This window comes from Musa acuminata, chromosome BXJ1-3 (assembly GCF_036884655.1).
Source record: "Musa acuminata AAA Group cultivar baxijiao chromosome BXJ1-3, Cavendish_Baxijiao_AAA, whole genome shotgun sequence".
Lineage (NCBI taxonomy): Eukaryota > Viridiplantae > Streptophyta > Magnoliopsida > Zingiberales > Musaceae > Musa > Musa acuminata.
Genome location: NC_088329.1, coordinates 2,963,477 through 2,987,582, shown reverse-complemented (window position 1 = coordinate 2,987,582; position 24,106 = coordinate 2,963,477). Strand labels below are relative to the sequence as shown.

The following is a 24,106-nucleotide window of genomic DNA, read 5'->3' as shown; positions in this document are numbered from 1 at the left end:
CGATTGTTGACATGTCATTTTTATTTTCACGTAGGTAATATGCTATTTTTCACTTTATCAATGTTTCAATCTAACCATATGAGCTTAATACGATGATGATGTATATTAGAAAACAATGTCAATAACGTCTTGGTCAATCCGATATAGTTTGAATTTGTATACATAGAATTATTCAAGGTATTTTCAAGGTAAAAATATTTTACTCCCAATGTGTCACATGCACAAAAAAACTGAGGTTGAGAGGGGTTTCCCGACCATTTCGGGAGCATTCGAAATTTTGTTTTATGGGTAAAATATTTTCGATTCAAGTGTTTACATGGGTTAGGTTTTTTTCGATTCATGCGTTTCTACCATAACGAATTTTGCTTGGTATAAGTTATGTTTTTTCGACTCATATGCCTCGATCATACTTCGCCCTATGCCTCCGTCGTAGCGAATTTCTTTACATGGGTTATGTTTTCCTAACTCATACGTCTCGAGCACGTTGGTCTTGTGTCGCTACTGTGGTAGATGTCTTTTTACATGGGTAAGGTTTTCCTAACTCATGCATCTCAAGCATGTTGGCCTTGTGTCTCTGTTATAATATATTTTTTTCTCATATGGGTCTGGTTTTTCTAACTCATGCATTCCAAGTACGTTGGCCTTGTTCCTCCTTTTTAATGGATTTCTTCACATGGGTTGAGTTTCTCGACTCATGCAACTCGGGCATGTTGGCCTTGTCTTATTGTCATGACAAATTTCTTCTCACGCGAGTCAAGTTTTCCTAACTCATACGTCTCGAGCATGTTGGCCTTATGCCTCCGTTGTGACAGATTTCTTCATATGGGTCGAGTTTTTTCGACTCATACGTCTCGAGCATATTGGTCTTATGTATCCATCGTGATAGATTTTTTCATGCGGGTCACGTTTTCCTAACCCATGCGTCTCAAGTACGTTTTCCCTCCGTTGATGAATTTTGGGTCCTTCTATCATAAAGGCTTCAGATCATCTCTTTGCCATGATAGATTTCGGGTCCTCCCTTCACTATTGCGGAAGTTGAGTTCTCCCTCCATTATGGCAAATTTTAGGACCTCTATTCGTCATGGTGGATTTTGGGTCCTCCCTCCGTCGTGATGGATTTAGGGTCATCTCTCTACCATGATGGATTTTTTTGTCCTCCTTTTGTCGTAGTAGATTTCTGATCCTCTCGTCATAAAGGACTTCAAGTGCTCCCATCGCCATGATGGATTTCGAGTTCTTCCTTCATCATGGTGGCTTTTGGGTCCTCTCTTCATCGTGGTGGATTTTGGGTCTTCTCTTCGTCATGACAGATTTCAAGTTCTTTCTCTGCCATGATAGATTTTGGGTTCTCCTTTCGTCGTAGTGGATTTTGGGTCTTCTCGCCATAAAGGACTTCATGTCCTCCCTTCGCCATGGTAGATTTCAAGTCATCCCTTCGTCATGGTGGATTTCAGATCATCTCTTCGACATGGTAGATTTTGAGTTCTCCCTCCAGTATGGAGGATTTCAGATCCTCTCTTTTCCATGATAAATTTTGAGTTCTCTCTTCGTTGTGATAAATTTTGGGTCCTCTCTTCGTCATGGTAGATTTTAGGTCCTTCTGTTATGATAGGCTTCAAGTCCTCCAATCACAAAGGGCTTTAAGTCCTCCCTCTGCTATGATGGATTTCATATCCTTTCTCGGCCATGGCAGATTTTGGGTCCTCCCTTTGCCATGACGGATTTTGAGTTCTCTCTCTATTGTGACGAATTTCAGGTCCTTCCTTTATCGTAGTGAATTTTGGGTCCTCCCATTACGACGGGCTTCAAGTCCTCCCTTGATCGTGATAGATTTTGGGTCCTCCCTCCATCGTGGTAGATTTCTGATCCTCTCGTCGTGGTAGATGTCAGGTCCTCCCTCCTTCGTGTTTTCGACCCGAGGAGCTATCTCATCCCAAGATAGGTCCACTGACAATGATGTTGATATGCCTCTTTGCCTCTCTATTGGCTCTCGAGGTCAAAGTGAAGGTTCTTGAAGACTCCAAACGAAACTCCCAAGACATCCTCGATTAATGAGTTCTTTGATTTGCTCCTTTAAATCATGATAATCCTCCGTGTTATGGCTATAATCGCGATGGAGGTGGTAGTACTTGGATTTGTTTCCCCCCTTCAACGGTGTCTTCATCGATTAAGTCTTTCAAAAGCCTATTTTCTTTATCTGTAAAAGGACTTTACGACCCAAGGAGTTATCTCATCCCGAGATAGGTCCACTGATGATGACGTTGATGTGCCTCTTCGCCTCTCCATCGACCCCCGAGGTTAAAGCGAAGGTTCCCGATGACTCCAAATGAACCTCCTGAGGTGTCCTCGATGAATACTTAGTGCCATTGTCATAATCGTGATGGATGTGGCAATACTTAGATTTGTTCCTCCCCTTCAGCGGTGTCTTTATCGATTGAGGGTATTTCAAAAGCTCGTTTTCTTTATTTGTAAAAAGATATTAGTTCTAGTCATATTCAAAGGAGTTGACTTAGATCTCGGGCAAAGTAACTCAAGTTGAGGTAGCTCAAGTTAATCATTTCTTCTTCGCCTCATGTTCTTTGCTGAGTTAATCATTTATTTTTTCATTATGGTGACCTCTGGGTTGAGATTGATGGTACTCACTCTTGTCTTAACTTTTTGTGTGTTTTCTCGCACTTACTCAAGAATATTACCTCTATGACAATATATTGGTTAGCCCTTTAGAGTATCTCGAGCACCATCACCAGTGGCCTCTCCACCAACAACCAATAAAAGCATGAGAGTTTGAGATATATCATAAAGGTCTGTATTATAAGCAATGAATGAGCTTTTGCATGCCTCGGATCTCATCAACAAATTGAGAAACGAAGTTGGAAAATGTCTCTTCATCTTCTTGCTTGAGTTCGAGCAACTTTATCATCGATGGCTACGGGCATACATTCTCAAGAAAGTAGAGTTTGAACTTATTTGCGAGTTGAGTGAAGGAGCCAAATGAGAGTGTCTTTAGCGTTGTTGGGCATGCGTAGCATATCAAAGAATTTAAGGTGCCCTAGAGAGTTATTTGGGTGTAGATGGCGATAATGTGTTCAACTAGGTCAGTATTGTCATCAAAGGCTTCCAACGATGTGAGGCAAAAGTTGGTCGGGATTAGCTTCTCTTAAATATTCTGGGTGAAAGATGATCAATTTGAGATGAGGTTGACTATATTCTCCCCCTAGATTCTTCCTCCTGGATTATTGAAACTCTCATCACATCTCATTTAAGCGTTGGTCTATTTGCCATAATTGGAGCCTCAGGGAGTCATCTATCGAATCCACTAATTGGGACTCGGATTGGGGTAGCTTAGAGCAGTAGTGCGACGATGCATTGAACTATATCGTTGGAGAGTGGTTCGCTCCTTCGGTTGGCAATTTCTTACACCTTGGGCAATCCTAAGATGTTGACATCACGTCGATCGAGGGGATTCCGACAAGTGCCGGTGCTAATGGTGATTGAAGTGTTAATCATGACTGAGGTGGTGGTGTCAATTGTTGGGCTAGTTGAGGCTGGAGCGGGATGATAGCTTGCAACATGTCTGTGAGTGTTTGCACTTGATGGGTAAGATTTAGGAACAACTTAGAGGGGACGAGCATATGGCTCAAGTTCATTCATAGTGGTGAGAGGCCAGAGTCATTGAGTAGACACTAGTACCTTATCTACGTTTGCATCGAAGTGGATGCATCTACATGTGAGAAGGATGACAGTTACCCCATTGTGTAAAAGTCATACGGGTTAGAGTCAAGGCCTCATCGCTAGGGCATTTCTATAACATTAGGTCCTCATTCTGGTGCTAAAATATTAGGAAAAAATATTGTTGATGTCTTATTCAGCCCGACGTGGTCCAAACCAATATGCACAGGATTATCCGAGGTGTCTTTTGAGGTGGAAACATCGTATTCCCGATGTGTCACTTTTACGAAGATCGAGGTTGGAAGGAGTTTCTCTAACATTAAAATTAGTAAATTGATATCTCTAGATGTAGATTCGAATAGTTCAAAAGGAGTCACTTATATTGGGTTTAAGATATCTTTTTATACCTTAAAGGTTGAGAAGGAAGTTTGTGATTGTCTTCCTAGAATAAAGCTTGTGATTGCCTTTGTTAATGAACCTTTACGCCATGGCTAAGATGTCAGCACAGCTTGGTTCAATCCTGGATGCGCAAGGTTATCCACGTGAAAGCTCGAGTGCAAGAAGTGGGCGTCAGGTCATGTTGAGCTGTGGGCTTCGTCGCTTGTTGCTTTGTCATGGGGCTCCTGCACTCAAGTCGCCCTCCATAGCTTAAGTTAGAGTAGAGTAAAATAATAGAGAGTTGAGTGTTTGAAGAAGCCCCCTCTCATTGGTCAGAGGATTGACTTTTATACCTATGACGGGGCGATCGATCATATGCGATTCTTTAATGGCTACCAACTCCTCGGGAGGATGGCTTGTACTCTTCAGACGAGTGCCGACCAACCCATACGGGTCGGGGTCATGAGGCGCCACTCAAGTCGGTACCGTGTGGTGTTGTCCCGAGTTTTACAGAACAACTCTAGGGTGTTCGGAGCCGCTCGAGTTGGTGTCATGTGACGTCGTCCCGAGTTATACATAACGACTCCAGGGTGTCTGGCGCTGCTCAAGTTGACGTTGTCCAAAGTTTGCAGAATGGCCTTGAATAATATGGAGGTCGCATGGCTGAATAATAACACTCTACGTTAGCCCAAAGGTCTTTTGTTTGTCACGTAGGTAGTGTCAAAATGTGTTATATCAACCTTGTCAATTAGAAGGAAGCTTATGATTGTCTTTTTATGATAGTGGATGAGAAGGAAGCTTATATTTTTCTGCTTTGAATCTTCATCGGAACAATTCACATTAAATTTCATATCAAATATTGATTTGATTTTATATTGGGCACGTAATATCGATAAAAAATCTTATTTGATAAATTATTATTTTGACATTTACGATAAAGATTTTTTGACTACATATAATAATTATATCTTTCAAGTTCATATTAACTTAAACATTAAAAATACTTTATCGAGTACACCTTCGTGCAATACTATTTTTGTAAGATATAAAATTCCTTTTATGTCGGACATTCAAAATTAACTTATATCACATATTTATCCATATTAATATGTTATTAAATTAATTCATACTAATCTAACAAAAATATATTGATATTATTTTTTTTGCACATAGTTAGTATTTTAGGACTCATTGAATATTTGAATATTAATTTATACTTAAGAGCTTACTAAATTATAAAACTAGAGTATTATTAGAGCTCAAAGCTCACATAATATTTTTACATAAAATTTTAAGTGGAACGAGATTTGAATATCTTAAAATTTAAATTCGTATAATAATTTTCAGTTTATTCTCATTTATGATAGTTTATTAATGCTTTATGTTATTTTTATCAGTAAATGATAAAAGAGAAAATTGGGATAAAAATGAGTACTATATTACGGGCCCACTGCATGGCCCACAGATTGTCTCGGCCTAATACGTGTCTGCGGCCCATTGGAGGACCCAACGAGTAAAAAATAAGTATTCGCTTTTCCATGGACCAACCAGAGACCGCCACGCCGCGTCCATTCCCGAGCCCTAACCGGTGCCAGCAGCGTACCAGCAACTAGTGGCGCTGCCTTATTTCGGCCTCATCGTCTTCCTCCTCTTCCCCATCTACGTCTCCTCCTCCTCTTCCATGGTTGAAGTCTTCGCGGACCGGCTCATGCCGCGTCCTTGAACGCCATCACCGCATTCCCCCTTCCCTCCCTCCCTCCCTCCCTCGATCTCAATAACGAAGAAAAGAAATCCATCCCTTCTCCCAATCCCTTCTTCTTCCGCTACTTTGATCCCTCAAACCCTTTAAGTTTCCCAACCACATCACCACAGATCTGTCCTCTTTCGTTCTCGAGACCTTACGTACATAGATCGATCTTCTACGGTTCTTGGTTTCGCTTGATGTTGGTGCGATGTCGTCGATCCTGCCCAAGAACGAGACGGTCCAGATACGCGAGGTGTGGAGCGACAACCTCGCGGCCGAGTTCGCCCTGATCCGCGAGATCGTGGACGACTTCCCTTACGTGGCCATGGACACCGAGTTCCCCGGCATCGTGTGCCGTCCCCTCGGCAACTTCCGGACCAGCTCCGAGTTCAACTACGCCACCCTCAAGGCCAATGTCGACACGCTCAAACTCATCCAGCTCGGTCTCACCTTCTCCGACCAGCTCGGCAACCTCCCCACCTGCGGCACCGACCGTGGCTGCGTATGGCAGTTCAATTTCCGCGAGTTCGACATCCAGCAGGACGTCTTCGCGTCCGACTCCATCGACCTTCTCCGCCAGAGCGGCATCGATTTCCAGAAGAACAATGAGAAGGGGATTGATTCCCAGCGCTTTGGCGAGCTCCTTATGTCGTCGGGCATCGTGCTCAATGACTCGGTGCACTGGGTTACCTTCCACAGCGGCTACGATTTCGGGTACCTTCTTAAGCTTCTCACTTGCCAGAACCTCCCGGACACCCAGGCCGGCTTCTTCAATCTCATCAACATCTACTTCCCTACCGTGTACGACATCAAGCACATCATGAAATTCTGCAACAGCCTCCATGGGGGGCTCAACAAGCTCGCCGAGCTGCTCGATGTCGAGAGGGTGGGGATCTGCCACCAGGCCGGTTCAGACAGCTTGCTCACCTCCTGCGCTTTCAGGAAGTTGAAGGAGTCTTTCTTTAATGGTTCTACTGAGAAATATGCTGGCGTGTTGTATGGGCTCGGAGTTGAGAATGGGCAGACTGCCCATTGAGTCAAAAAAAGTAATAAAAATAAAAAAAATGTGAATTATAATAGAAGTTACGTCGTGTGGTGTACTTGCCCCGATGTTTTAATCTTCTTGAATTCCTTTATATGTTTGATCTCAGTGACTAATTCTCATAGTTTATCACACATCTCTCTATGTAGTTTCATGTAGGTTTCTTAATTCTTTTGAAGAACACAGTTGATGCTAATGCCTTTTCTTATGGTTTGCTATGAATTCGAGTGCCCTAAAATGCTGCACTTGCATGGCCTAATTGGTACCCATATATATTCCTCTTCGGCAAACCAGTAATACAGAGTCCTAACTTTGATGTTTATCTTCCTTGGAAGTTGGAAATGCTCCAAGGTATGCTTGTATTTCTTGTTCAATGTACATATTCAATTAATGGCATATAAGGGATTTGAGGTACATGATCGTTCTTCCTTTGCACTTAGCTGCTTGCTAAAGCTCGTAAATATTTTTAACCTCTAATGACAAGTCCCTCTTATATCTATTATGAACACATCTCTAGGAGTAATAACTGTCTTTCCATTTGCCTTTTGATACCCCCTTCTTGTGTTGCAAGGAGGATAATTTGATGTTACTGAGTGTGGGAGCTCTCCCTTGGTCTCATACCCTTTCCCCATGAGAAATATGAAGATTTCTCTGTGGTAGGATGTGATTACGGTCAACAAATAGGATCTGTTATTTAGATTTCATGAAAGTGTCATCTCTTTCTAAAATGTCTCTTTTTGCAAGCAAGCACTAATCAGGTTTGGTTACTTTGGTATGAGGATTGGCAGCAAGGAGAAACAGTGATGGTAATGTTATTCTTATATTGTTAATTTTACGTAGATCCATGTGGTGGATCATGTTTTTTTCATGTCAGTTTCAGTAAAGAGTTGGACGCTATATATGTTTCTACTCAGTCTGGTTCAAGGAAGATGTTTGGAACCGACAAATATGAGATGTGCATGAAGCAGAAAATTTGAGGTAACAAGTCTGAACTTGAGGTAGCGAGTTCTTATTCTTTTGAGAGGAGAGGAGCTGGGTTGGGTGGCCCTGTTTGTCCTTGACTCAAGGAGGAACTTATGATTAAAGAGTTTTAGCGGTAACAACTTCAACTGAATAAGTTTGCTGCCGATGGTGAATTTATCGCTGCATGGTCATCCTGCATACTTTGACCAAGCTACTTATGTGGACTTTGTATGTCAATGTATATTTTAGCAATTTATTTTGCTTGGGATTTTGTTTTCCTTTTTTCTTGCTTCAGCCATCTTTTGCTAATGGGACCAACAATTTTTGAAGTGTTTGGGATCTTGTATCTCCTTTGAATTCTTTACAAGACATGGTTTCTTTATAGTTTTGGGCTTCTGCAGCCATATTTTAAGTTGACAGGAGCCTTTCATGTCCCTGTTTGAATTGCTTGATACACCATTCTGGCTGTTTTTTTAATGCAGTTGGCCTCTGAAATGTCTCTGTGTTTATCTAGTCGCTTTGATGAGTTAGCTTTGCTCTTACTTTCTTGATTGATTTAGTGAATGGATGATAGAACCTTTATCACATCTGAATTACTTTTTACTTATGCTAGCTTTTTGTATGAGGCTAAAATGGTAAATTAAAGCTCAGGTATTTGGTGTATCCGAAGAATTTGGTGCTCACATTTACTTCTTGCTGCGGACACATGTTGGGTGCAATTTCTTTTCTTTGCTTTTCTTTTAATTAAGTGTTCAAAGCTTTGTTTGATGATTGGAAAATTTTGACAGGCATGAGAACAAAAAAAATTCAAAACCACCACTGCCAAAAAACAGGTTTGCTTTTTCCCTGCATGGTACAAGAAATATTTCATGGGTGCCCTTTTCATTATAGTAATGTACTTGGGAGTTCCTATAGTTGCAACGAAGCTTCAAAATAAATCCTCAATTATCTATACGTGGAAGAAGTCATGCTACTCACCTAGTTTACCAAATTGGATGTTTGTGTACCATATAATTTAAGTTGCAGATTGAAATTTGTACCAGAGAAAACTATTCATAGATATCCTAAGGATACTGGATTTGGATGAAACACAACTCTCTAGTTAGTCCTATTGTAATGATTTCTCTATAAATATCTGTTGCATATTGAAGGGAGTCTCTTGTTCTTTCTAGTATTTCAATGGCTTTTGCTGATGGTAATAGGTCTTCAGGTGCATGTTGGCCTCCTATGTATTAAGTTTCGTGAATCATATTCATGAATTGCACGTACAATTTTCCCTGAGCAAAATCACAGTAAATGTTGCACAAACCCATGCACTTTTGCCTATCCTTTATTCATTATGATAACATAACAATTGATCTATTATTTTTTGTGGATTTTGTGGCATGACAATCCATCTTTCACTTTACAATTGTACACAATGAAGGGATGGAAGTAGATTAGGACAATTTGAGCTGTTTGAAAACTATTCTGGGTTGCTGCAATGAGAGTGCAGCAGCAAAACACTTGCAGTTATGAGGAAAAAGTAGCTGACAATAGAGCAAGATAATCTCTAGAAAGATTGAAGAAGAGAGAAATAGATAGAGATCAAGGAGAAAAAGGATGATGACTGGATTCCTGTGTTACCTGCTGAAAGAGAATAATCTTTAATTCGAATCTTGAGTCGTTTAGTCGTCAGGTGGAAATTATAATTGTCCATATCATTATTTTTTGTTTCAAGTTCATGGATTTTTAGTTCTTCCATCGTGATTCTGTTCTGCTTTTTTTCTGATTTTGATCTACTCTGGTCCCTGTATGGTGAGAAGCGTGTTTCCATTTTTAATTTTGAGCTTCTTCTGGGCCTAAATCCATGCATTATATTGTGACATGATCAAATGGAGTAACTATATCTTGATTTGAGGATCGATCTTAGTATGACTGTAAGGTTGTTTTTTTTGCGATTTGGAAAATCAGGATTTCACGGATATATGTTCTCTATATAGATAAAAATTACATACATTAATTTTTCTTAGATGGACGGGAGTCTCATATGCCTTTTATTATGCATTTGATTAATTGTATTGTTTTATTCTCTAGGAACAACTAGGACCTGCCTTCCATCATGCAGAAATGGTATCTCTGAGATGTGATATTGCCATGGAAGGTCTAGCAAGAACAAACATTTCAGGACCACATGCTAGGTAGACAGGCAAATGAGAAAGGAGACTGATGCCTACCGCAGTGCCAGTTCTACTGGGAAAAGGACTTGTGGTTGTGGTCAAGCTACAAGGTGCTTCTTGTCAAAGCCATACAGTGAGGATGGAGAACATGAAGATTACGCATTTGTGTCTTCCAGGTTTTAAATTCCCTCCTAGTGAATGAAATACTTGCAGGCCTAGTCTGTATCATCCATCAGTATCCCACCATGCTGCCATGGTCATCTTCCAGAAGTCATGAAAGTAGGTGGCTGAGAAGGAAGGTTTTGTCTCTCTCCAATTTTTCGCTTCTGGACTTGATGGTATGGAAATTAATCATTTCTTTTCTAGATTTTTGTTGACCGTAAGTCTAACCTCGATCATTATCCTGTTAATATACTTGTATTTTTTTGACATCCAGGAAGGTGCATAAATATTTGTAATCATCGGTTTCAGGGGTGGAGTAGAGAAGTCCTCCATCTTTGATCTCCAGGTACATGCTTTCTCCTTCCTAGCTTTTAATGAAATTTGTTTTTCTGGCATAATACTAGATAATTGTCAGACTATATGACTACTGATGACCACAAGAGAAACTTGATACTCTTGCATTAATTGTTAAGGAGTCCAATCTGAATACACAGAAAATGACTGATAAAGAGTTTGATCCGTGTTGGGAAGTAAGACATTGATTGGTGATGTTTGGGGGAATTGTTGGAAGCCTTGGCATGACATCTCTTTACTTGGTCCTGCCATTTTAACTTGCATGTAGCTCACCCATTTCTGAAGGCAATTATACACTTCATGTGGAGAATATATGAAATCAAGTAGGAGAGTTGTTGTCTGAAAGAGAAGGGACAGACATTATCTGTAATCATGATATGAACATAAGTATCCAAACATAGTTACCTGCCATGCCATGGGCCCGTGACACAGAACAAAAGGAACAAAGCCACATTTAAGATAGCTAAACAATGTAGCACAGACATCCGGACATGGTAACATGGTAGCTGTGTGAGCTACTTTTGTTATGCTGGTAAATGTTTTATATTGTTAAATGAGACATCTAAATCTCTGGACAATTTTCTTAAAAAATATTCATGTTTTTTAAAAGATATTTTATTTTTTTATTTAAAATATCTAAAATATCTCTCAAAAGTTTTTTATCAAAATTTTTAAATATTTTTAATTATTATGGTGTTGATTGTCATTGTTCATATATCAGTCTAATATCATATTTTTAAGCTTGTAATTAGTTTAGTTGAGATTAAAAATCTATTTAGATCATTTATAATATTTTCAATAATTTATACAGTATTTTTATTATAGTGATTAAAATATTATAATTGGTATTTGAGTGTTTTTTTAAATTAAAGGTATTTTTTAGAAAAATCATCTCAAGAGTATTTTTCAGATATATCTTATGATGAATTAATATTTATTTATTTGTTTTACAGGGAAGGAGCTGTCCTCTTTTTGCCTGCTCCACTTCCGAAGTCACTTTGCCTGCAAAGTAATCAGGTAATTCGAGAGATTTCTGTAGATCAATTAGCCAGTTCACCATCTTTTCATGGCTAAATAATATAGAAAAAGCATGTTGAAGAGTCTATATATATATATATATATAGATTTGTGTGTTTGTAATCATAGCTTGTTCTAGGGATGCTGCCTCATAGAATTTACAGTGGCTTTTGGCGGCTCTTTGGATAGGTAGATGCTAATTCTAATAATCCACGGCAGGCTGTTCTGTCATAGCAGTCATTCATGTGCCTTTGTGGGCTTCCTCTGTCATCAATGACTTTTGTCTCAGAGGAACACAGTACCTGTGGATTCATGTTGATCCCAATGATGACAAGGTGACAAGAGGAACACAGTACCTGTGGATTCACGTTGGAAACTTTCAAATTGCCTCACATAAATCTTTAATTTTCTCTTTTACACTTTGAGATGTGCTCTGTTAAAAATGTCCCTTCATAGCATGAAAATTCATCTGGTTAAAAATGCAGAATGAGACAAACTCAGCAAATTCAAGAATTATTAGATTAAATTGGGCTTTGGATTTGGTTGAAGCTTACTCCATTTTGAGAATATTCTTAGTTATATATGTTAGTTTGGCGAGTTTCGTTCCACATCGGGAAAATCAGGTTTATTATCTCCTATTGGAATTATAAATAAGGGTCTAGGTTTTGAAGTCAGACGCACTATAAGAAAAACCTAAGTATTTATTTTGAGTTTAAGTCCATGTTAAATAGTTTGAGCTTATAATTTAGATTTTTTTTGTTTAATAGATTCGGGTGTTTTATGGTCTAGGAACATTTTCATCCGTAGATGTAGGTCAATTGATCGAATCATGTAAATATGGTGTTCTTGTTGTTTTTATTTTTTTATTTTATTATTTTTATTGGGTTGTCAAAATTATACTTTGATAAATTTTCTGGGGCTAGCTCATGTCAAAAAATATTTTTGAATTCATCCCATATTAAAATCACTTCATCTTCCTCCAACTTAGGTTGGTGGATGAGAAGAGAAGACAGAGGATATGAATGTAATTTTACTAAATGGTATGGCATATGTAACAGTAGTAGTCATCTTTCATGTTTCTGGTTATCCCTTCTGACAACTGTTGCGAGAGGCGATATAAAGAGCCAATTCAGACGTCGCTTTGCATCTGCTACTGCTAATTGCCTGCCTCTAAGCCTCGATCACGGCGGTGGCGGTCACGACGAGGGAGGGAGAGGTCCGTCCCTTTGTCTCACTGGTCTTATGGAGGGCGGTTACCTCACCGCGGAGAAGCCCTCGTACCGGCGCACCCTCGTGATCCAGGTCGCCCTCTGCCTCGCCCTCTACGCCGCCTTCCACATTGGGACCCCCCAGCCGCCCCCCGCTTCCTCCCCCGGCGGCGCCCGGCTCGGTGGGAAGCCGGCGGATCTCTACTTCATGAGCGTGAGGGGCGGCGTGAGGACGCCGCGAGAACAATCGCAGCTCCTCGAACAGGTGGACTCTCTGGTTTGCAAGACGAGAAAAAAAAGTTTGGATTTCCTTTTTTTGGGTCGTTGGTTTCTTTGATTTAGATGATCTTTGTCTGCCGCTTAGTATACCGATTCTCACTGATTTTTATGCGAACGGATTATGGTTCTTGCATCTAGAAATCATGAATTTTCAAGAACATGAGATGAACACAGAGAAAGATGGGCAGTTTAACGCTGTCACGCTGAATTTTCCTCTGACATCTTTTTTCTTTCGATGTCACACGTGGATGCTAAGGAAAAATTTATAGGTGAATATTTTTTTGCTATTTGTTCGTTTCAAATGCCACATAATTTGTTGAGATCAATCATTCTTTTTCAGTTCTTATTTCGGTGCATTTGATTAATCATTTGTGCATTTTTATCAATGGTGAAGATGGAGAAGGTAGCAAAAACCTACAGAGCAAGCTTTGTGGTGAACATTGCGGAACTTGGGGACCGTGATCCACTCTTGCAGAATGTAATGCCAATAACGTAAAGATGGAAATTTCATTTGGTAATCTTCTAAAAAGCAAGGTCTGCCGTACCGAAACGTACCAATCCGACATGTCATCGTACCAGTACAGTGCTACAGTATATAGTACTGCTACAGTATTATACTATAATATTGCTACAGTGCTATAGCACTATACTGTAGCACTGTTACAGTATGAAAAAAAAAAAAAATATTCGGTACATCAGGGTGTATCGAGCTCGGGTCGAAATGTCGGTACGGTATGGTACAACGAACCTAGTAAAAAGTATGATTTTTCATTGTTGTTGCCCTTTTGTCATATGACTTGGTTTTCGTATTTGCAGGCCACTTTGCATTTTCCACGGGAGATTCCCTGGTCCTCATTTTCTCCTTGAAATTGTCATTTTGATCGTTATCGTCCACTTCTCAGTACTAATTTGTCATGCTTGTGTATGTTTCTACGTATAGGTATACAACAGCTGCTTCTGGTGGACAAATGATGGGAAGCTTCTTGAAGAGAATCAGGTTACCATATGAGCAAACACTAGACATCATTGGTACAGGGTCTTTGCAGGTATAGCTACTACAGATTACCCATATGCCACTTCTGATCATTTCACATTCCAAGGACTTAGTGCAGTTTCAAGCTGTTCTTACTCATCTTCAATAGGTGACTTGTTAATTTTGGAAGGTTGAGATTTTGTGTTTGCAGACTTTTCATGTTTTCATCTAAGCAACACAGGAATATATATCGCCATTGGGTGATTAGGTCTGCATCGGCTGCTTTGTTGGCACATTAGTTGTTAGCTTTCTTAGTAGATTAAGTTGCTGCAAAAAAAGCATGCACTCCATGTTCAGGAAGAGTTAATAGAGAAGAAAAGGTTTTACAGTTTTCGGTCCCATATTTTTCGGTAATATTCTGAAATTAGTGTATGAATAACTGATAGAAGTGCAGGATATTGATGGGAATTGTCATGAATTTGGCCATTTGGCAAAATGGAATATAGATGCAGTTGATTATCGTTTACACATGTACTGCTATATTATACTCTAGCTTCTTTGTTTCCTTTTATACACGCTATGTGGTAAAAGTGTTCTCACAGTTCATTTGACTTGATATTATTACAAGGACCTTTCTTATGAAGAGCAACTAAACAAAAATGGAACTAACAACTTGCATTGGATGCGGAGGATGTTAGCAACATCGAACAGTACCTGGTATATTACATATTATCAGTTTTTTTGTTTGTGTTATTTCCACTTTGCTGTCTTCTATTTTGTAGTGAGATCTCATGTAAAATCATCAGACTAATCTGTTTCTTGTTTTATATCTTGTTTCTGCTTCAATCTATTTCTTTTTCTCCTAAGATCATTTTAAGTTCAACCAAGGTACATGGTTTTTGTTCTTATGATTCAGTTGTACCAATTTTTTGTTCTGTTATATCCACTGACTAGTTTTCAAAAAGTGGTCTATAGATATGACCTAACAGAGTAAATAAACTACAGAAAAACATTCTTGAGTATTGTATTACATGCAATGTGTTCATTAGACATTATGTTGACATCGGTTTTACATAGTTTTTCGATGTCAAGGTAATGAACTTAGTTTGGATGCATGTAGAAGTATTATATCATATGCAATGTGTTCATTAGACATTACGTTGACTTCTGTTTTACATAGTTTTTCCATGTCAAGGTAAAGAACTTAGTTCAGATGCATGTAGAAGTATAAAAGAGAAACACTATCTAGGTAGTCGATGATATGAGAATGGACACAATACTACTTGAATCATCGAGCACATGAATAGTGGCAATTAGTAAGTCATGATGCTTATGAATTGGTACTTCATCTAGATTGGTGCAAATGTTAGTAAATAATGAACATGCCACCAATAAAACATTAGCTTCAAAGGTATATGCATCCAGCAAATTCTGGCTTCAAGGGCATTTCTGGATCACATGATTAATTTTCCTAAAGCTTCAGGTGGGTGCAGCTGTCTCTAAATTGGCATTCAGAGCATAACTGGTGGTGGAAGAAGCCTATGGTGTCTCCTTCACTTGAGTGCAACTTTTTTGTTTCTTTTCGCATTAGCAAAAGGGGTAAAGTACATGGTAGATATCAGAATGATAGTGGTGACTTAACGACTAATCTAGAATACAGCAGCTCATGCATTAAATTACCAACTTCCTGGAATTTGTATCTACCTTACTGAAACACATGTTTGTTGGTTTAAAGCTACTAAAAGATCTCCATATCTACATAATAAAACCGTACAGACTTACATGCAAGACTTTTGTTCAAGAAGAACTGCTAAAATTCTCATTTTATTTTGATATTTTTATGGCTACCTGATTTTTTCTTTTGTTTGTTGTTATTGTCATCATTTTAAAAAAAAACTAATACTATCATATTAAACTTTTAACACAGTTTTATTTTTGTGGCATTATACGGGATAAAGAGTATATATATCTCATTGTAGGTGTAAATGAGACCCTTACTTTGACATGTCATACTAAAAGCAGTCATGATTTTGTAAATTTCTTTGACAGGGTCCATATGTATTTTAATTAGATCCAAAAAAACTTCCTCCGGTTCATGATGAATTATTTCTGTTTGATGATGACTCAGTCAATAAACAAAACAGACTTAGAGAAGAAATGTAGTCTAGCACAGATAAAATGGATCCTATAGTTTGAAATTTGTATTTTAGTAGTGTGCCATGACAAGTGTTGCTATCTTCAAGATGTTCATATCCAAGTATCTGTTCCTGTCTCTATGATGAAATTCATAAAATACCATAAAATAGTTTTAAATATTTATTATTCTGTAATTAATGAATTTGGCAATCTGCACTTTCATAACTATATGCTGTAAAATTTGTTCTTCATATGGATAACATTGTTTTCTTTTTTAAAGCCAGGCTCATTGTCGTCGGGTTTGATCCGATGACAATTTGTGATGAGAAGGAAGCAACAAGAACCATAAAGTTTAACAAGCCTCTACACAATGTCTTTTTGGAATTTGGAGTGGTGAGCTGAACCTGTAACTTAATTCAATTGGTTTTTTGAACTCTAATTATCATTATAGCTGATCCTACATATTCTTGTACCGCCTACAAAAAACACCAAAAAAAAACCAAAGGATGCCTACCTGAGCAAGCAGGGCTGTGCCGGTTACTTTTACCACGATGAAGGCATCGCGTACATGGGGAACCCAGGTCCTGCAGACAAATTAAACAGAGCTTTATCAATAAATGTGAATCCAGATGTTCTCAGGCAAGTTTGTATTCTTGGTTTATGGTCTGCCATCAGTCCATATTTTAGCAGCAGCTGTTTGACTCTTCCATTGTCTTCTTCTGTTCCTCAGTGAACTGCACAATGGTTTCTTATTACACAGAGTTAGTCCACTGGAGATGGTGAGTACAGTAATCTCTGATGGATTCAATGCTGATACGGTCTGTTGAATAATTTCTTTGTTCATGGCAGGAATCCTACTTCATTGACTCCTCGGGTAGGATAGCTCTTAAAACCATGATTCGCCACCGTGGAAGAGGGGCTATATGAATTGGTCCCAAGACATTGGATTTCTTGTTCATAGTCAAGAAATGTTCTCGATCTCAAGACGAGTCATTTGAGTCATGGTGGCATCTGTAAACATTCGCATCTCTGCATTTTGTTAGCTTTTTGCCAGTTGTTGTTCATAAATAAAAATTTACTTGTCCTCGATTACTTTGTAGAGATGATATCAACATTGAGATTATATAACTGTTTACATAAACCATCAATCTGGGAAATCATACAAATATTTATTGCATGGGTTGCTACAAGCTCTCCTAAACAAATGTTAGATTTTACTGGGAAAACAATATACCTTCTCCCTGGTGTTTGTCCCCTATAGAGGAAGCCAACAGACACTTGTTTGAACAGCTACCTCTTGCCAAATCTCAAACACTTGTGTTTTGATTCTGTGATGGTTGATGTTGGCACACTGCTCTGTTTTGCCTGTCTCACAAGAGGGAGTTTCTCCATGGCACTAATGAACTTTCTCAGGTGCCTGATGTATTCAGGATATGCTTCTAAGTTGCAGTGACCACCACCTTTGATCCACAATGGATCATACTTTTCTTTCGATAGCTCCCACAAACGCTTTCCATGAGTCCACTCCACGATACCATCGGCAGTTCCCTGCAAACAAAAAATTCTCTTTCGAAGAACACATCGAGCAATCGAAATGCTTGGAATAATGAAAGCAGAGCACAGAATGTTGGTATCAGAACAATGTGTGTTTGAATCAAATATGGAATCAAGTTTTGTTTTAGCCAATCTTTATGTATTTTTTTTTAGTTAAATAATAATACTCCAGACTAATTCTAACCACGAAAAGTTTCAAATGGCTGCATAAACCTAAGCAACATAATGCATATTAGCATGGAAGAAATCTAGCAGCATGTTACATGGCATGCCCCTGAGAAGACAACCGATAGATAAGCAATAAGTATTTTGGTCTCTCTCTTCCCTAATCCCGAAAGGCTATTCATGCAAACCGTGTTTACTGGTTGATCTCAGAACGATAGTGTCCCATAAATCTTCTGTTGAACCTAATTATATTGTCTTGTGCCGTAAAGCTGGACTGCATATGGATGACAAAATGCTCGGAAGATGATGAGGACCCATAGGTTGGATTAAGATGGCAAAGCACTCAAGAGTTAGACATACTTAATTGCTTTCATAATCTGTAAGTCACACAGTAAGCAAGCTGATTCTTCTGCTCTCTAATTTAAATTCCGCAACATGCAAAATGAACATTGCAGTACATCACTGCTCATATGATACAAGAAATTGGCAAATTAGAAGTGGCTGATGAAGAAGGCTTACATGTATAACAAGAACCGGGCAGTCAACTTGTTGGATTTTGTTGATGTTCTGCCAAAAAAAAACCCAAATTTCACATAATTAATCAAAAAATTCAAAGAATGCAGGAAAAGAACTAGTAAGAACATGAATACAAATAAATGAAACAAAGAAAAAAAAAAGGGTACTTACTTTAAATATATCAAACCAGAATGTCACTTTTACAGGATATAAGACGCGTATGCCCGAAAGAATTGCACCATGGAGGACAACACCTCTCAGACCTTGTAATTGCGTAGCCAAGTGTAATGTTGGTCCACTACCGACAGATTGGCCATACAGAATGAGATCCTCTTGCCTTATCCCATACTCTTTCTTCAAGCAATCATGCACAGCTTCTATGTCGTAGTATGTATTGAACTCAGATGGCTTTTGGAATATATGAAAGGTAACAAGGAAAACAATATACCATCAGACATGAAAATCATAATAGAATGACTGTTTTCTGGTAATAAATTTTTCTTTGTTGACAGTATCTTTTATTACCCATAAAAGTATCTATAGCTGTTTCTGTCAACATCTTTATTGCAAAGATCTTGAGAAGCATGTAGTGGAGTTAGATTGTGATTCCAGAACAGTTCATATAATAAAGTTAGACAACCAACATATCCCCTTCACTGTCATTGGCTATAGCAGATTTATCATAGTATTTAGGGATCCTTTTTCCCAAATTACTGAATTCATGTGAATTCCAAGAACACATGAAACCTTCATTAACTCAGCTATGATTCGGTGGCAATGCGATAACACAAATTGCTTATTCAAACAGTACAATTGTTTCTAAGCATTATGTAGGAAGGGCAAACTTTGGTGGCAATGCGATAACACATTGCTGCGTATTCAGACAATACAATTGTTTCTAAGCATTATGTAGGAAGAGCAAACTTTGCCGAATGGCACTGCTATCTGGCAGGAGCGATTCACCACTGAGATTTACAGGCCACACACATCAGCTTTATAAAAAAGGATGATTCACCCCTAAAAATTTTGAATATAATTTTCATTTCTTGAATTGCTATAGCTAATTAATTAAATGACCAGAGACTCTCTTGCTTCCTCCGTGCCAGGTGGGCACTGCCTCGAAGAGAAATCTTCCATTAAAAAGCATACAGTGTGGTAATTGTTACTGCATGCCCTACCTATCATTAGTTTAATTCGATCGGTTAGCTTAATTCTCACACAGAACACATAATTCTTATTGTCATAATGCCAATGGAAGAAACCAAGATTCAATTGCTTGTTCATTTACGAATGTTTACCTTCCCCGTAGATCCTCCGTAACCTGAGTAGTCATAACTGTAGAAACGAGAAACAATTAGTTCTGAATGCATTTTTTTCATTAAAAAGAAAATATTCATAGTTCTCTTAGGCTACTGAAATAAATAACAAGGAAAGCAAAAAAAGCAATTTCCTTCAAATACATGCATCTAATACATATCCAACTAAAATTAAGTAGATGGGTTACACATCAAAAGGTGAATCAGTTTGTCAAAAGGATGAGCTTTGCACCACTATAAGGTTGCATTATATGGTGCGAAATAGCCTCTCTGCTTGTCGAGATAAGGTTGCATACATTGACTCGTTTTGGATAAAGCTTGTTTTTCTGTGTTATATAAAGCTTGATATAACATGTGAGGATGCCACGTTAATACACATAGAAAAGCACACATAGAATCTATGGATGCAAGAAGTCATCTTGTGAAGCAACCCACAAAACAAAGCAAAGAATAGCAAAGCAGAACCATGAATTCCCTCTTTGAAACCTAGTGCTGCAACATCATAATTGCCTTTGTTCTTCTCTTAAAATCTCAAAGTTCCCAATCTATAACCAAAACCACACAAGATTTTTACCCCATATATAGCATTCACCTACAGAACTAAATACAAACACTTAGCTGGTCCAAAAGAAACCATTTTTTGATCCAAAAAGGAGGGAAGAAAACGGGAGACAGAGATAACAGGGGAAGATAGAGGAAACGGGAATCGGAGGAGCTTGATGTTGTCTGCTGTACCTCATGATGTTGACACGGAGGTGGGCACGGAGCCGGAGGAAGAGGTCGAACATCTGGCCGAGGTCGGCGGCGTTGCCATGGGAGTAGAGGAGGGTGAAGCGGGCGTTGGGGTGACGCCAGAAGGTGGCCACCACCCGGTTCCCGGCCCTGGTCTCCACCAGGTGCACCTCCACGTTATTCTCCGGCGGCAGCCCCGACAGGCAGAGCCGCCCCTCCCCTCCCCTCTCCCGGAACACCTCGTACGTCGCAGGCTCCGGCGGGAAGAACGCGAACCGTGCCGCCACCGACGACGTCACGTTCCCCATCTCTCCGCCTCCTCCCGAATGCCCCAAAAGATCCCACCTTTCACCCAAAGATCGCACCTTTCACCCAAACACAACACAAGTTCCAGTAGAAACCACTATATTCGCTCTTCTCTTCTTCCGTCTTCTGTTCTTTATCTCCCGACCTCCTCCTCTAATTCCCTCTTCGCTTCCTTCTTATTACGTTCTTCTTATGGTGATACTGTTGTTCATGTCCCCTAAATCATCCTTCGCATTTTACATCTCCATCTTCTTGGTTTAGTAATATTAATATATATATATATATATATATATATATATATATATATAGTTATAAAATCATATCTTTGATAAATAATAATATTATATCTATTTAAAAAATAATAAATTTTTCGATTTAAAAAAAATTGGCCAAAGAAACTGAAGCTTTGTACAACACAGAAAATATATTGGATTTTTTTTTCCCGATAAACATCCCTTATCTTTAGAATATTCAAACAATGTCTTTTTCTTTTAATATCTAAAATATCCTAAATCACCTGTCTCTTTTCTGTCCCCCCCTTTTTTCTTCTTTTTTTCTTGTCGATCCATGAAACCAATCCAGTTATAATATGTTTATACTATATTATAATAATTTTTAATAGTAAATAAAACACAATTACAATATTTTTATATTATATTATGTTGTTTTCATAATATTATAAAAATAAAAATATTATAATATAAACATAATATTTTAATAAATTTGTCAACCAACGCTATGTTAAATTACATTATACAGTTTAAAAATATTATAATTAGATCGATTTATTCCATCGATAAAGGAAAAGTATGAGAAAAAAATAATTCAAGCATTGGGCAAAGAAAAAGAACTTGAAAATAGGGGACACTTCACGAGTAAAATAATAATAATAATAATAACAATACTAAGAATTATCTCATTAATTAACAGGGAATGAATCGGAGAAGGGGAAAGCGAATAAGATAATTGAGGGATTGTATTGGGGTCAAAGGGAGCTGTGGGCAAACCTTTGATGACGCCATTCGATGGTAGTCATATCCGACTCGGCTCTCCTTACTATCATTATATATGTTAAATAAATATGATAACATGATTTCTAATACAACTCATGCATGATTTCTGATGAAATAATCCAATTTAGCTATATGAATTAGTCGGATTGGACTAAACTATTGAGTTTGGTATGTGTCTCTTTCATGGATGGGAACCAAGTGATTGGAAAATAAGAATAATAATAATAATAAATTAAAATGGGAATGGAAAATCTTATGGTAGTGGCTTTTGAAAGAGTCTTTGGATTTTGTCACCAACAAGAAAAAAAACATTTCTTGGATAAACAAACATATAAGAAATATATCTTGAAACAAACTATCATTGATAAATCAATATAGAAAAAAAAAATCTTATTACCTATTACATATGGCATCTCAAAAATATCTAATATGACATAGTACAATGAATAGGTTAAGTATCTTTTTAATATGACATAGTACAATGAATAGGTCATGCATATGACAGGAAAAAGAGTCCATTCAGTATATTTGGAATATTAAGTACTTTTATTTAAATACTAAGACATGCTGTCTATTGCTATACAAAATTGATGAACTATTTTTATCAGCTTAAAAATGTTCATGATGCCAAAAAGTCAGATGGCTTGTGAAAAGCAAGTGAATAATCTAAACAGAGAAAATTAGTTGATACATATTTGATGTGTTCCAAATGAACCAATACAAGTCTCATGTCTCAATCAATACAGTACATGTGATTCTTCAGTTTGAAGTATGATTTATGATTAGGTGTGCATGACTTTCTAATTGTGATGCATGGTTTCCTTCTTCTACAGGTAACCAAGCCCATGGTTTTCTATGGTCAAATGGAGAAAGGTAGTAAGCCCTCATGGTTTCTCTTTTCTACTGGTGATTGCCAAGTTCCATCAGTTTTCCACAACACACATCAACAGCATGCAGTTTAGCAAACCACTGATTGAAGAAAAGGAGAGATTTCTAGTGACACAAAAGTTGATGCCATTCATCTTGTTCTTCCCTGAACTCATGTACATAATAGAAGCTAAAATTTTACATTGTTGACTTGTTAACATGAAATCTATACTATATCAACAATAACTAGTTTTATATTGTCATAAATAACAAAGCCAGCAGTGACTAAATGCTCAACTAAATACAAAATTATGACTAATTAAAATGCAATGCCCAGTTTCATCTCTTCACTTATCTCCACTCCCTAAGTCATCTTCACATCACTTTCACATGTTCCTTATTCTTTGGCAATGGAAAGCCTGCATTTTTACTGGTGTGAAAACCCTTGTGGATGCTAATGTTAGATATCCGTGCTCTTCAAAGAAAGTGATTGACAGAAATTTTCAGCAAAGTTGCTGCTGGTGCTGTGATCCAATATTTGTTCTCCAAGTTGTCATCAACTGCTCTCTGCAAATTTCTCCCTCCTTGTTGCAGATGGGACTGGGGTTTGGTCAAAGAACATGAGCATGAACATTTATGCTTGTGGAAGTTTGTGCAAGATGGGAGCAGAAGGCCAGCATATCCTAACAGGCCATTCAGGCTCCATGTTGGCATCTCAGCCAACAGAGATGAGTCAGACCCTCCACAGTCTCTCACTTGAAACTATGCACAACATGTTGGATTGAGGTGGACATATCTGCTTTACCAAGGTTTCCTTGTGTTTCCATGACACTTAACCTATTCCTGCTTTCTAAAGTCCAATAGAGTGTTACTTTGACACATGCTTATGATCAATGCTGGAAGAAATAGAGAGAGAGAGAGAGAGAGAGAGAGAGAAGCTGAAAAGGATGCAGGAAACCCCACTTTAAGTTGCTTTCATGGCAACTCCTGTAAATGAGATGCATGCTTATGAAGCACATATAAAATAGAGAAGAGGAAGGCACATTCTTTGTGTTGTTTGGTAAAATGTCTCAATGAGATTTCCATTGGAGAGCAAAATTTCACCTTCAATTAAGCTTACAAAGGAAGATATATTGTGTGAACTTATTTCAAGTATACTGCCAATGAAGGCGAAGGAACTCACTCCTAAACAGAATCATCAACAACATCAAGTGTTCACAGATACCAGCTTATCAGAATTGTGCTAAACATAATCATACCATGGTAATCGAATTTGATGTAGAACACCTATACAGCCCCACGACCGAGAACCACATAGTAGGAGGAAGGGAGGTCCCTCTGCGGCGGAGATCGAGCATGAGTTGAATGAGCTGTCTTTGGATTGGAGTAGAAAGATGGAGAGGAGTTTCATGGGAAGACGACGCCTTCGAAGAGGCGGATTAGGGTTCTCACACATGTCGGCCGAGGGCTCTTGTTGCGATCAACGCGAAGAAGGGAACCGTACGGGTTATCGCTGTTTGCCTCGATTCCGGATTGGATCCCTTTCGGATCAA

At 38.4% G+C, this 24,106-nt stretch overlaps 3 protein-coding genes across 6 annotated transcripts; 2 read left to right on the top strand and 1 right to left on the bottom strand.

Annotated features, from left to right (window-relative positions):
* The first annotated feature begins 5,709 nt into the window (after window positions 1-5,709).
* On the top strand, window positions 5,710-6,967 carry LOC135616872 (probable CCR4-associated factor 1 homolog 7). Its single transcript, XM_065116577.1, has one exon. It carries the CDS (start codon window positions 6,000-6,002, stop codon window positions 6,825-6,827), a length of 828 nt encoding a protein of 275 aa, XP_064972649.1. The 5' UTR covers window positions 5,710-5,999; the 3' UTR covers window positions 6,828-6,967.
* Window positions 6,968-9,910: 2,943 nt separating this feature from the next.
* Window positions 9,911-17,171, top strand: LOC135616860 (uncharacterized). 3 transcript variants are annotated; one of them, XM_065116556.1, is made up of 12 exons: window positions 9,966-10,293; window positions 10,392-10,463; window positions 11,425-11,488; window positions 12,477-12,961; window positions 13,370-13,453; window positions 13,792-13,823; window positions 13,916-14,021; window positions 14,577-14,665; window positions 16,369-16,477; window positions 16,590-16,723; window positions 16,815-16,863; window positions 16,934-17,171. In XM_065116556.1, the coding sequence occupies exons 4-12, from the start codon at window positions 12,485-12,487 to the stop codon at window positions 17,009-17,011; spliced, it is 1,158 nt and encodes a 385-aa protein (XP_064972628.1). In that variant the 5' UTR covers window positions 9,966-10,293; window positions 10,392-10,463; window positions 11,425-11,488; window positions 12,477-12,484; the 3' UTR covers window positions 17,012-17,171. The 3 variants fall into 3 exon arrangements, 2 of the variants coding, with proteins under 2 accessions (XP_064972622.1, XP_064972628.1); XM_065116550.1 differs by having other exon boundaries at window positions 9,929-10,293; window positions 11,425-12,961; XR_010488519.1 differs by lacking the exons at window positions 16,815-16,863; window positions 16,934-17,171 and having other exon boundaries at window positions 9,911-10,293; window positions 11,425-12,961; window positions 16,365-16,477.
* A 6-nt stretch (window positions 17,172-17,177) lies between these two features.
* On the bottom strand, window positions 17,178-24,085 carry LOC135581853 (uncharacterized). Of its 2 annotated transcripts, none has more exons than XM_065116572.1 (5): window positions 23,813-24,085; window positions 19,618-19,654; window positions 18,491-18,727; window positions 18,323-18,370; window positions 17,178-17,632 (listed from the first exon to the last, which is right to left on the bottom strand). In XM_065116572.1, exons 1-5 carry the CDS (start codon window positions 24,007-24,009, stop codon window positions 17,375-17,377), a joined length of 777 nt encoding a protein of 258 aa, XP_064972644.1. In that variant the 5' UTR covers window positions 24,010-24,085; the 3' UTR covers window positions 17,178-17,374. The 2 variants fall into 2 exon arrangements, with proteins under 2 accessions (XP_064972644.1, XP_064972637.1); XM_065116565.1 differs by lacking the exon at window positions 23,813-24,085 and adding an exon at window positions 20,371-20,930.
* Between the last annotated feature and the right edge of the window lie 21 nt (window positions 24,086-24,106).

Bases quoted from the DNA above. Each gene is read 5' to 3' on its own strand.
- LOC135616872 (XM_065116577.1), top strand. From the start codon at position 6,000: ATGTCGTCGATCCTGCCCAAGAACGAGACGGTCCAGATACGCGAGGTG.
- LOC135616860 (XM_065116550.1), top strand. From the start codon at position 12,326: ATGGTGTTCTTGTTGTTTTTATTTTTTTATTTTATTATTTTTATTGGG. The intron at 12,962-13,369 runs GTGGACTCTCTG...TCAATGGTGAAG, and splicing joins AATCGCAGCTCCTCGAACAG to ATGGAGAAGGTAGCAAAAAC. The intron at 14,666-16,368 runs GTATATTACATA...TTTTAAAGCCAG, and splicing joins GCAACATCGAACAGTACCTG to GCTCATTGTCGTCGGGTTTG.
- LOC135581853 (XM_065116565.1), bottom strand. From the start codon at position 20,675: ATGGGGAACGTGACGTCGTCGGTGGCGGCACGGTTCGCGTTCTTCCCG. The intron at 18,728-19,617 runs GTAAACATTCGT...ATATTCCAAAAG, and splicing joins ACGGAGGATCTACGGGGAAG to CCATCTGAGTTCAATACATA. The intron at 17,633-18,322 runs GTAAGCCTTCTT...TTTTGTTTGCAG, and splicing joins GCCCGGTTCTTGTTATACAT to GGAACTGCCGATGGTATCGT.